The 13,636-nt window shown below is 38.9% G+C and overlaps 1 protein-coding gene across 2 annotated transcripts in view; it reads right to left on the bottom strand.

The window, feature by feature from the left end:
* Positions 1 to 7,139: 7,139 nt before the first annotated feature.
* The window catches only part of LOC140186512 (DEP domain-containing mTOR-interacting protein-like), a 110,132-nt gene continuing 103,635 nt past the window's right edge, over positions 7,140 to 13,636 (bottom strand). For both annotated transcript variants that reach the window (XM_072240904.1, XM_072240896.1), the window contains one exon: positions 7,140 to 12,490. In XM_072240904.1, coding sequence (XP_072097005.1) covers positions 12,365 to 12,490 — 126 coding nt within the window. In that variant the 3' untranslated portion in view covers positions 7,140 to 12,364. The remainder of the gene's footprint in view (positions 12,491 to 13,636) is intronic.

Genomic DNA, 13,636 nt, shown 5'->3' on the forward strand with positions numbered 1-13,636 from the left:
TCAGGTCACCCCTCATCCTCTGTCGCTCCAAGGAGATAAGGCCGAGTTCACTCAACCTGTTCTCATAAGGCATGCTCCCCAATCCAGGCAACATCCTTGTAAATCTCCTCTGCACCCTTTCTATGGCTTCCACATCCTTCCTTTAGTGTGGCAACTAGAACTGAGTACAGTACTCCTAGTGGGGTCTGACCAGGGTCCTATATAGCTGCAACATTACCCCTCCGCTCCAAAACTCAATCCCACGATTGATGAAGGCCAATGGACCATATGCCTTCTTAACCACAGAGTCAACCTGCGCAGCAGCTTTGAGTGTCCTATGGACTCGGACCCCAAGATCCTTCTGATCCTCCACACTGCCAAGAGTCTTACCACTAATACTATATTCTGCCATCATATTTGACCTACCAGAATGCACCACTTCACACATCTGGGTTGAACTTCATCCGCCACTTCTCAGCCCAGTTTTGCATCCTATCAATGTCCCACTGTAACCTCTGACAGCCCTCCACACTATCCACAACAACCCCAACCTTTGTGTCATCAGCAAACTTACTAACCCATCCGCCACTTCCTCATCCAGGTCATTTATGAAAATCACGAAGAGTAGGGGTCCCAGAACAGATCCCTGAGGCACGCCACTGGGCACCAATCTCCATGCAGAATATGACCTGGCTACAACCACTCTTTGCCTTCTGTGGACAAGCCAGTTCTGGATCCACAAAGCAATGTCCCCTTGGATCCCATGCCTCCTTATTTTCTCAATAAGCCTTCCATGGGGTACCTTATCAAATGCCTTGCTGAAATCCATATACACTACATCTACTGCTCTACCTTCATCAATGTGCTTAGTCACATCCTCAAAAAATTCAATCAGGCTCATAAGGCATGACCTGCCTTTGACAAAGCCATGCTGACTATTCCTGATCATATTATGCCTCTCCAAATGTTCATAAATCCTGCTTGTCAGGATCTTCTCCATCTACTTCCCAACCACTGAAGTAAGACTCACTGGTCTATAATTTCCTGGGCTATCTTTACTCCCTTTCTTGAATAAGGGAACAACATCCACAAACCTCTAATCCTCCAGAACCTCTCCCGTCCCCATTGATGATGCAAAAATCCTCTGCAGAGGCTCAGCAATCTCCTCCCTCACCTCCCACAGTAGCTTGGGGTACACCTCGTCCGGTCCCGGTGACTTATCCAACTTGATGTTTTCCAAAAGCTCCAGCACATCCTCTTTCTTAATATTTACATGCTCAAGCTTTTCAGTCTGCTGTAAGTCATCCCTGCAATTGCCAAGATCCAATTCCGTAGTGAATTATGTTGTGGAGGTCTTGGCAGGTTGGACTTCTAATGCAAAGTTTGATTTACTAAGTCAGGGCCAGGACAGCGAGGTGACAACTCCCAGAAAAGGCAAAAATGTTTAGGAACATGCCTTGTGAATAAAAGGCTTATAAAGACTTTATAGATTATTTTAACATTTTGACTAATAATGAAAAATGTACTGGCCGTACACAAAACATTATTGCTGCTCCAAAACTCTTCAGTCAGAGAGGCTTGAACATGTCAACACAGAGTGATTGATGCAGTATCTTAGAGGCCTTTAAAACAAAACTAGAAAAATGTAATACCGTAGCACAAACTTGAGAAAAAATACAGATGCTGGAAATCCAAGGCAGCACACACAAAATGCCAGAGAAACTCAGCAGGCCAAACAGCTTCGATGGAAAAGCGTAAGCAGTCAATATTTCGGGCTGAGACCCTAAGGAAGGAAAAGAATACTAGGTTATATGAGGGATTTGATGGGATAAAATTAGCCAATTAGTTTATTGCTGCCACCTATACCAAGGTACGGTGAAAATCTGCCGTGCACACCACCTATACAATTCACTTCCATACAACAGTGCATTGCGGTACAGTAGTGCAAGGGAAAACAACAATGAAGTGCTGAATAAAGTGTTACAGTTACAGGGTAAGTACAGTGCAGGCAGACAATAAGGTGCAAAGCCTTAACAAAGTACATTGTGAAGTCAAGAGTCCCTCTTCTTGCACTATGGGATGACTCTATAACAGTGGGATAGAAGCTATCCTTGAGCCAGGCGGTACACACTTATAGGCTTTTGCATTGGCTGTCCCATTGAAGGGGGAGAAAAGGATACATGTACAGGGATGAGACTTACATGAAGTAAAATCTTCAATATACTCTAATTAAGCTAAGGAGCCTGCCTCTGTGATGTGCATTTGTGCAATTCAATGTAGTTATTTAGTATATCTAAATTTAAAATATTGTGTAATTGATCCAACAATACTTTGGTTAAACATCAGCCGATCTCCAACAGAATTGTTCTAGTTAAATGAAAACACACGTGGTTTAATCACAAAAGGTAAATATTCTACTGCCATAGGAAAATTAGCGTGACCAATGCAAAAGAAATCTTCCCACATTGATTCTCTCACCACCTGTTAGAAGCCCATTCTGACAATTGTGTCCATCAGCATTAGGAGTTTAGGCACTGGTCATACTGTCAAGCCACACTGAGTGATTGACGGTGAAGGAGTGTCTACTACTTTCCAGTCATATTCAACATCGTGGGAACTGACACACGGAAGTACATCAGCTGAGGCAGTGGTGAAGAGATAATCAGCAGGTGGTTCATTTGACCATGTTTAGCCTATTAATACTTGACTTCATTGGCTTCAGATTCAATGCTGAGGAATACCACCCCCTCCAATGATATCTATCCTACACCAACCTATCCCCACATTTGAGATGGTGATAGAGAAGGGAATGATCATGTTAGCTTGTTGCTTGATGAGTTTGGGAAAACTCTTAATTCACAAGTGTTCTTGTGGATGGTTTTACCAAGGTTAACTGAGCTTCTTGTGGCCTTTCTCGTGTTTTTGTGTATTTTCGTAGATGCTGCTTAGATTGCCTATTCTTTTTTAATTGAGATTAGCTACAGCGAGGAGATTTGCCAAAATATTGCAAGGGATTGTTGATGATTAAGTTTGTTGTGGATTGAATTACATAGGGAGAGAATGGCTCCTTCATTTCCCTCCCTCATTCACCTCCTCCCACTTCTTTGCTCAGGCTGCTCAGCCTGTAGCCAAGGCCAGACACCCATAAAAACTTTGTGAGTAAACCACCTACCCAGTGCTGCCTGGTTTTGGTAGTTTGTGATATCCCCTAACTCACTGGTTGTGAGTCCACTTGCCATCATAATTCCAGTAAAAACTGAAAGGTTTCTGTCCCCAGTAACACACATAACATATTGGAGGAACTCAGCAGGTCAGGTAGTATTATGGAAAGGAATCAAGAGTCGATGCTTTGGGCTCTGAGAACCTTCATCATTATTCTGCTCTATGGATGCTGCTTGACCTGCTGAGTTCCTGCAACATTTTTGTGTCTGCTACTTTGGATTTCCAGCATCTGCAGGATCTCTTGAGTTTATGATTCTGTCCCCATTGCTGCCTTTAAGCCCACAGGTCCTCTGTCTGCCACATCCTCTTTACACACATGGGGTTGCCTTTAAACAAAGGACAACTTTCTTCCACGCTGACTTGAGACCCACTAGGCCACTGTCATCCACACAGCTTTTAAAGCCATAGGACTTCCACCTTCACAGCTCACAGAGCTTCCAGCCAAAGAACATTCATGTTTTTGATGGGCTTTTGACAATCATCAGGAAGAATTTTAGTATTTTTGTCACAAATTCAATTACGTAAATTTGTCAGATTTCATGGTGGGATCATGATTCTTGTTTATGAGTTCAGGTGAGATACCTGTCCATATAACCACAATGCCACAAAATATTAATAAGAAGTTGTTTTAATAAAACACTCAATTAGAAGAATAATGCTTACAATTAACACAAATTTTAAAAAAAATTAACCAAATTAAGACCATTTATCTCAAACCTCATTCTAATGCCAATCAAAAGCCTTACCTACAAATTTAACAAAGATATTTAAAGATTTCATTCTAAATTTTACTCATTTCAATAGCTTGCATTAATCTTTCAAAATTATATTTGCTTTTGCACAACCAACCAATCATCCTTCAGATGATCAGTGCATTAATGATTAACTCAATAAATCTTACCAAAGGAATCAACAGAGACAAACAATGTCAATAACTAACATTTATTTATGGATTATTTTTGTATGACGCAATTAATGGCAGTTGAACATTAGACATTCAGGTATAATTAATGGAAGAATAGATATTCTGAAGATGACAGTGTTAGATCAGCTGTGTGAACATTATTCAAAATAAGCTAGGCATTATTCATTATAAAATTATCCTCAACATGCAGGCTGTTTGTTAGGTTTCTTATATACCTTAGATGAACAAAACTATACAGCATGTTTGTAATGCATTTTAAAAACTAGTTACCTTACCTGTATATTTCAGCTACCAATTTAGGTCTTGCTTTTAAAAAATACCTGCACACCTTGGGGAGCATTTGCAATGAAAGTCAATTGATTCTTTTACATTGCTTTATTCCTGTCTTCTTTCCGTGGAACTAAAATCGACTTCATTCTCATAAATACAACTCAAGGTGACAGAGTTAAAAATCTGCAGTTAATGTACCTAAAACTAAAATTGTCACACCTGATGTTTCCCCTCTTATAATGACATTCCACATTCATGAACTACATTCACACTGAAAATCAAGATCAAGTGAGCTTTTGACAATCTGCTTCAAGGAGGTTTCCATCCTGCTTGAGCTTGCCTTATGATTCCTGTCCAGCCCCAGCCAAACTTCCCAGCTGCCACCGTCTCCAGTGTGGGTCACAGGTGGCAATCAGGGCACTTCCAACCACAAGTGAGAGCTCCTTGGGGGTCACCTCCCCTCTCACTGTGTGAGCAGAGAAACCATCTTGTATCAAACATCAAGATTTATGCATTTCATACTCAAAATTTGTCTTAATTTCATGTCTCTTGAAATTTTGATTAATTAAAATCAGGATTTCCCTGTTAATTTTTTGAAATATTCTGTTTAGCTGCAAACCCTCACATTTATCATTGTTGAATAAGTAGGAACCAAATTAGTTAATTCCTTAAAACAAGTACTTGTGTTGTGGAAAATTTCTTTAACTCGGCTTTTATTATTTTTATTAATTACTGAAAATCCAGGAGGTCCTGGGAGAAATAGACTAGGTTTCCTCATGTAGTTCCAGCTGAGCCTGACCAGACCCACTGCCTTAGCCTGCGTTTGAGGTGCTGATTAATATTGTATTATTAGCTTTTGACTTTATACATGTTCATTTAGGAAAGACAGAAATGTTGTGCAGTGTTAACAATTAATAACTAATAATTATTTCAAATCGATCATTTTGCAAATACGATTTATAGATGCATTTAAAATTATTTGGAAAACCTTGCAAGTAATGACCTTTACTGTGTGCACAAGTCATTTTCTATTTAAATATTTATTACTCATTTGAAATTGAAGCTTTGGTAACCAACTGTGTTATAAATGGATAGGTCCTCTGGATAAATTCTAGTGCTGGTTTTACATTAATTAACTTATTTTTTATTATTGGCTGATCTCTATCTGGAACTCTCATTCACCAAAGAAGCACAATTAAAATGTGTGCAATTTGAAACAGTGATTAATACAGAAGGACAAAATTGCACTCAAAGCCTTTCAATCTTATTTCAGGTGGGTAGGTTACTTGTTCACAGCACCATCCTTTGGCCTTATAAAGTTATAACAGTTATCACAAAGAATAATTCAAGCATTTTGCAGAACTGCAACAGACAAAGTAAATCTTCATTTAGAACTGAGAGGTCAGTATGTTACAACAGGTTCAGATAATTTACAATACCCTCTCACTAGAGAACGTAAATAACAACTTGATTATAGACCATGAATATTGATAGTCTTTCAAGCAAATAATGAGTTTGATTGAATTCACCTTCATGTTGGCAAAGAATCACAGATTTTATTTTTAATTAATTTACAATGAAAAAGAATACTCAAATAGAAGCATTGTTGTTTTATTTTAATATTTAAATAAAAAGGACAAATTAGAGATTAAAATTGAAGCAATATTATATGCACCCAACACTAAGCAACTCTGCAACATATACAATTTTAATGACTAAAGTTGATCATTGCTTAATTCCCAGCTCTGCTTGAACTAGAAAATCCAATTCCTCTTCATGGTATTTCTTCATGTTAATTGGTGAAGACTGTTGAGGGCATCACTAAACATGATATCAGTAAGTTCACAACTTTCTGCAAGGTTTTCTGCTTGGTTCTGTCTCTGAGAAGGAGCCTTTGGTCATAGAGACATTGGTCCAAAATTTGTGAGATTTGCATGTGACAGGAGGAGCTATGGCTTTCCTCCCATTACCCCAAAACCATAAGATAAAGGAGCAGAATTATTTGGCCCATTTAGTTCAGCCATTGCATCATTGTTGATCCATTTCTCTCTCTCATCTTCAGTCCTCTGCCTTCTCCCCGTATCCCTTCATGTCCTGACTAATCTATTGACCTCTGCTTTAAATATACCCTATGACTTGGCCTCCACAGCTGCCATTGGCAACACATTCCACAAATTACCACTCTCTGGCCAAAGAAATTACTCATCTCTATTCTAAATGGACTTCCCTCTGTTGTGAGGCTGTGCCCCTAGTCTTAGACTCCCCCACCATAGGAAACATCCTCCCCACAAACGCTTTTTTTACACCTTTCAACATTCAATAGGTTTCAATGAGGTCCCCCCTCATTCTTCAGAATTCCAGTTAGTAAAGGCCCAGAGCCATCAAACACTCCTCATATGACAAGCTTTTCAAACCTGGAATCATTTTTCTGAGCCTCTTTTGAACCCTCTCAAATATCAGTACATCCTTTATACAACCCAAAATTGCTCACAATACTTCAAGCCTCACTAGTGCTTTATAAAGCCTCAAAATTACATCCTTACTTTTATATTCTTGTCCTCTCAAAATGAATGCTAACATTGAATTTCCCTTCCTCACCAATAACTCAACTTGGAAATTAACATTAAGGGAATCCTGCAGGAGAACTCCCAAGTCTCTTTGCATCTCAGATTTTTGAATTTTCTCTCCATTTAGAAAATAGCCTATGCTTTTATTTCTTCTGCCAAACCGCATGAACATATACTTTTTTTGAATTAATAAATGAATGAAATTTATTTTGGTCAGTACAAACATAACAAACAGCATCATTTTCAACGATGATTTCATAGCACAAAATTACAACAAAAAAAGCATAGATATTCTTTAAAACAGACTGAAAGGGTACAGGCCGAAGCTACAGCTTATTACGCCAACCCCTCTTACTTAGACAACAACATATTTTGCGTCAATCATCACATCAAAACAAAAATTTCATAATTTTTTAACACAAAATCCAATTTCAAGTATCATTTATTTACATTACTCCAATTTATTTTAAACCATGTATTTTATTTTTGTTAATTAAATTATTTTTAACTAATTTTTAAACTTAAGGGTGGTGCATGTTTTTAAGTTCTCACTACAACTGTTCCATAGATTAAATTCACCCCTCTGACTGAAATACAATGATTTTTTACATTTGTTCTTATCCTTTATTTTTGAAATATACATGTTCCTCTCAAATCATGTTGATTTTCTCTCATTTTAAACAACCTTTGGATACTTTGTGGTAACTGACAATTTTTTACTTTATACATAATTTCTATTATTTTAAAATCTATGAAATCTCTGAATTTTAAAGTATTTAGTTGAATAAGTAGTGGATTGGTGGGCTCATAATAACTTGTCTTATTTGCATTTCGTATGACCATACACTTCCCGATGTTGTATTCCATCTGCCACTTCATTGTCCTTTCTTCCAGTCTGTCTACGTCCTTCTGTAGCCTCTCTACTTTCTTTACACTTCCTGCCCCTCCACCTATTTTGTTACCCTCCACAAACATGGCTACAAAGTAATCAATTCCTTCATCTAAATCATTGACATATACTGTAAAAAAAAAAGCAATCCCAATGCAGACCCCTGTGGACCACTACCAGTAACTGACAACCAATCAGAAAAGGCTCCCTTTAGTCCTACTCTTCGCCACTTGCCAATCAGTCGATGCTCTAGCCATGCCAGTATCTTTCTGATAATACCATGGGTTCTTAACTTGTTAAGCAGACTCATGTGTGGCAACTTGTCAAAGGCTTTCTGAAAATCCAAGTACACAACATCAACTATTATCCTTTGTCTATTCTGCTTGTTATTTCTTTAAAGATTTCCACAAGTTTATCAGGGAAGATTTCCCTTTTAAGGAAGCTATGCTGACTACAGCCTGTTTTATCACATGCTTCCAAGTAGCCCAAAACCATATCCTTAACAATTGACTTCAGCATCCTCCCAACCACTGAGGTCAGACTAATTGGCCTATAATTTCATTTCTTCTGTCTCTCTCCGTTCTTGAAGTGTGGAGTGATGTCTGCAATTTTCCAGTCCTCCAGAACCATGCCAGAATCGTTTGATTCTTGAAAGATCATTACTAATGTTTCCACAATCTCTTCAACTACCACTTTCAGAACACTAGGGTGTAGAACATCTGGTCTAGGTGATTTATCTACCTTCAGACCTTTCACTTTCCCAAGAACCTTCTCCCCAGTAATGGCATCTTCACATATTTATACCCCCTGACACTCTCCAACTTCTGGCATACTGCTTGTCTTCCACAGTGAATACTGATGTAAAATACTCATTCAGCTCATTCACTATTTCCCTGTCCCCTGTTACTACAATTCCAGCATCATATTCCAGCAGCCCGATACCTACTCTCCTCTCTTTTACACTTAAAATACAAGGAGAAACTTTTGGAATCCTCTTTAATACTACTGACTAGCTTACCTTCATATCTTTTTGTTTTTTATGGCTTTTTTCGATGTCTTCTGTTGGCTTCTAATAGCTTCTCAAGCCTTTAACTTCACGTTACATTTTGCTCTATTATATACTCTCTCTTTGGGTTTTGTGTTGACTTTGACTTCTATTGTCAGCCACAGTTACATCATCCTGCCTTTAGAATACTACTTCTTCTTTGGGATGTATCTATCTTGCACCTTCTGAATTGCTACCAGAAATTCCACCCATTGCTGCTCTGCTATCATCCCTGCTAGTGTGTGCTTCCAATCATTTTTTGGCCAGCTCCTCTCTCATGCCTCTCTAACTCCCTTTACACCACTGGAATACTGATACATCTGACTGTAGCTTATTCTTCTCAAAGTGAATTCTTTATATTATGATGATTGTCTCCTAAGGGTTCCTTTACCTTAAGCTCTCTAATCAATTCTAGTTCATTGCACAACACCCAATCCAGAATAGCTAGTGGGCTCAAACACGACAAGCTGCTTAATATATTGCCCCTTTGACATGCATTTTTGATCTTCCATTGTAAATTGTAGACCACATCTATACTACTGTTTGGGGTCTGCATACAACTCCTATTAGGGTATTTTTACACTTGCAGTTCCTTAGCTCTACCCACAATGATTCAACACCTTCTGACCGTATGTCACTTCTCTCTAATGATTTGATTTCATTTTTGACCAACAGAGACACCCACCCCCTTGGCCTACCTGTCTGTCCTTTCAATACAATATGTAACCTTGGATGTTAAGCTTCCAGCTATAATCTTCTTTCAGCCACAGCTTTCTGATGGCCAAAACATCATACATGCCAATTTCCCACCATGCTGCATGATCATCTACCTGCATTCAAGTATACCTTCAGTCCTGTATTTACCCTTTTAGATTTTGTTCCCCTTTTACATTGCAACTCATCCCGTTGACTGCAATTCTGCCTTACCATCAACCTTTCCTTGCTAGCAGTTTCACTATACACTGCCTCTATTTGTAAACCAAATACCCCATCTAAAGCCCATCACTCCAGTTCCCATCCCTCTGCCAAATTAATTCAAACCCTCCCAAACAGCTCTAGTAAACCTGTCCACAAGGATACTTGTCCCTCTCAGGTTCAGGTGTAACCTGCCCCTTTTTTGCAGGTTATACCCGCACCAAAAGAGACCCCATTGATCCATAAATCTGAACTCCTGCTACCTACACCAGTTCCTCAGCCACACATTCATTTGCCAAGTCATCCTATTCCTACCTTCACTGGAGTGTGGCACGAACAACAATCCAGAGATTACTACCTTGGAGGTCCTGTCTGTCAGCTATCTACCTTGCTTCCTAAAATCCATCTTCAGGACCTCTTCACCTTTCCTATCTAGGTCACTGTACCAAGACATCTGGCTGTTCATCCTCTCCCTTTAGAATGTGATGAACCCAATCTGAGACATCCCTGACCCTGGCACCTGGGAGACAACATACCATTCAGGTGTCTCTATCACACCCACAGAACCTCAACTCTATTCCTCTGACTATGGAATTTTATATCACCACTGCATTCATCTTCACTTCTGTTCTTTTCTGAGCCACAGAGTCAGAGGCCTGGTCACTGCAGCTCCCCCCAGTAGGGTGACCCTCTCAACACTATCCAAAGTGGTGCACAGTACTTATTATTGAGGGAAATAGCCACAGGGTTACTCTGCCCATTTCCCTTCCTTCTCCTGACAGTCACCCAGTTACCTGCCTCCTTCAACCTAAGGAACTGAACCAGCAGGCATTTGTTCTCCTTATCCCTTAGGACACCTGGAAATTCACCAGACGTTTTGCTCTGAAAGGGATAAACCTCCTGGGTTATTTAGTCAGGAGTCAGGATTCAGGATTCATATGTTGAAATAAAGCCTGGCAATGAAAATTGATGGACTCTAGTATCATGTTCCATTGCACACTTGTTCCAGTTGGGTTTCTGTAGCAAATCCATTAATTTGCCATCACTCTACCAGGTGCATCTAAAACCTTGTTGAACTTGATACCTATCCGCCGAGCTGCAGATATCAGTTAAGACCCAGAGGGACAAAATCCCAACTACATACACAAATCATTGCTTAAGGAGGGTATGCAAAGATCTTCCTCTCACACCCGCAAATCAAGGAATTGAACTAGAGGTGATAATGCCTCTATATAAAATCAAAGGTCAATCTTTCTTTACACTTTTAAGACCACACTTGAAATACTTTACTCAGTGTAGTGAGAAAATGAGAATGATCTTGGCAACATAATAATTTTTCTTTTCATCCCAAAGATATCAAGGATGGAAATACAAACAACAGGAATTCTGCAGATGCTGGAAATTCAAGCAACACACATCAAAGTTGCTGGTGAACGCAGCAGGCCAGGCAGCATCTGTAGGAAGAGGTGCAGTCGACGTTTCAGGCCGAGACCCTTCGTCAGGACTAACTGAAGGAAGAGTGAGTAAGGGATTTGAAAGTTGGAGGGGGAGGGAGAGATCCAAAATGATAGGAGAAGACAGGAGGGGGAGGGATGGAGCCAAGAGCTGGACAGGTGATTGGCAAAAGGGGATACGAGAGGATCCTACAGCTGCTGCCTGGCCTGCTGCGTTCACCAGCACCTTTGATGTGTGTTGCTGGAAATACAAATAAGGGTTCTGAATTGTGTGCCTGTGAAATGAAGACTTCATTGAAAATGTACAACTGCCTCTGATTAGTTAGATCATCAAATTGGAAAATGAAGGAACGGGTACCTAAAACAAATTTTTTTGTTGCGTTTTCTTGTTCTAGATCAAAAAGTTGGGAATTAAGCATATAACATCATGAGAGGAAGAAAAAACAACTTCCCGATTTTGAATGAAATGGGTTAAAATTAAATTCTGTCAGCTCCTTGCTCAAATAAGCATGGATTGTTTTCTGTGGTGACTTGAAAACTTGGAACAGAGCCACTTTTTCTTTGTAGTAGGGCATAGTGACCTTGGAGCTTCCGATCTGGCTGGGCTCCAACATCATTGCAACGGGGTAGGAGAGAGAGGAAGTCTTTACTTCTTGTTGAGTGTCACATTCCGATAAAGGTTATAGTGGATGCCAGTAAAATAGCTCAGTTTATACAAATACGCTTAATTGGATCTGCAAATTTTACAAATTAACCTTATACAATTTGAAGAAAATTCGTAATACCTACTAACAGTAGTTTTTGCTATAATCCATGCTTCACAATTACGGTGAGCAAACAAAAATTATAAACATACATCAAAAACAGAATTGATGTAGATAAAAAGTTTTCCCACCATTGATTTTCAACATAGAAATTACAGTTAAAGTTAACAGGGGAGAAATATTAACATACTTGAATGGAATTAAATTAAATGATAACTAAGTTTTGCTGGCCAAGATCTTCAGCACTGATTTCTAGGCAAGTGTGTTTGAAACTATATATTCTCAAAAATCAATGTATAGTAGTCTACAACTGACTTTTTGAACAAAGCACACATTATTCAATCATTTCCATAACTTCCATCACCAGTGTGCGAGGTCCTGTCATGATTATGTTGCTGACGGTTTTGTAGTCCAATTGCATTACATGCATACTGTTCACGGAAATGACAAACTGTCTGACCTGGTATAGAACAGAAAATATACAGTATATGTTAAAGTGTACACAAACAAATGCAACATGTTCACTACATGACACCTTTCAAGTTCCAGCACTAAGTTTACCCATCATCTTACCTCCATATAATTGGCATCTGAACTCATACTTTTCCCTTAAAATGGCAAGTGCTAACAGATTTCTGCCTGCTGGTTTCAAATCAGAAATGGTGGCCCCTGCTAACAGGTGGATGTGGGAGATGGAAGGGGTACACAGCCCATATACGGCACTTGAGTTTAAAATAAATTGAACAACTATACAGTATTCTTCTACTGTATTACTCTATAACTATATTTTGTCTACTCATTAAAAATAAACACAAACCCTCATTTAAATAATTTAGAAATTGGAACATGTCTGTGTGAAGCTGTTTCCAAACGCTGTGTGATCCTTTGCCGTATATCATTACAACATAATTAACGTAATGTTCAGTAAAGATTACTGTTAAAAAATTCAATCAAGTGAGAGTTCTTTGCTGTCAAAAATATTTCTTGAGTTAAAAGATACTATTCTGAGAAAATCAATAAATATTAAACTATTTAAAAGTAGAATGATATTAGAATTAAAGCTTTTCACAACACAAAACCCTTCCACATTGTGTAGAAATGAAGCAGGTAAGAGTTTGGGTGGTTTAAGCTAATAACCAAAATGTCCATAGATTATGTGGTAATCTTTAATTAGGGACAGAAGAGATTGCAGAACTAAAACAGAACACTGGAAGAACTCAAGAACCAGCATACTAATCTTTATATTATACTTTGTGAACACCATAGACATGTTATGAATGAGTGTGGTCAATGGTGGAGGCTTTTTGTGCATCTGTGCAAAAGTCCCAAGAAAATAATACTGCAGCATTAAGGAATGCGCACCATTATTGTATGGAGATTCTACACCATTGTATACACACTGTGGAAGATGCCACTACTAGGCTCAGAATTTCAAAGGAATATGGAGTCACTGGAAAAAAATGATGAAAACTTATTCTGCTAGACAGCTATCCAAGTTTTGTGCCAGAAGACAGTTTTCCCTACAAAATGTTCCTTCCACAGACCCAACTTCCCCTGACACCATGTCTGAATCTACAGCACTGGAAATATAACACATCATATTCAA

This window comes from Mobula birostris, chromosome 2 (assembly GCF_030028105.1).
Source record: "Mobula birostris isolate sMobBir1 chromosome 2, sMobBir1.hap1, whole genome shotgun sequence".
Classification (NCBI taxonomy): domain Eukaryota; kingdom Metazoa; phylum Chordata; class Chondrichthyes; order Myliobatiformes; family Myliobatidae; genus Mobula; species Mobula birostris.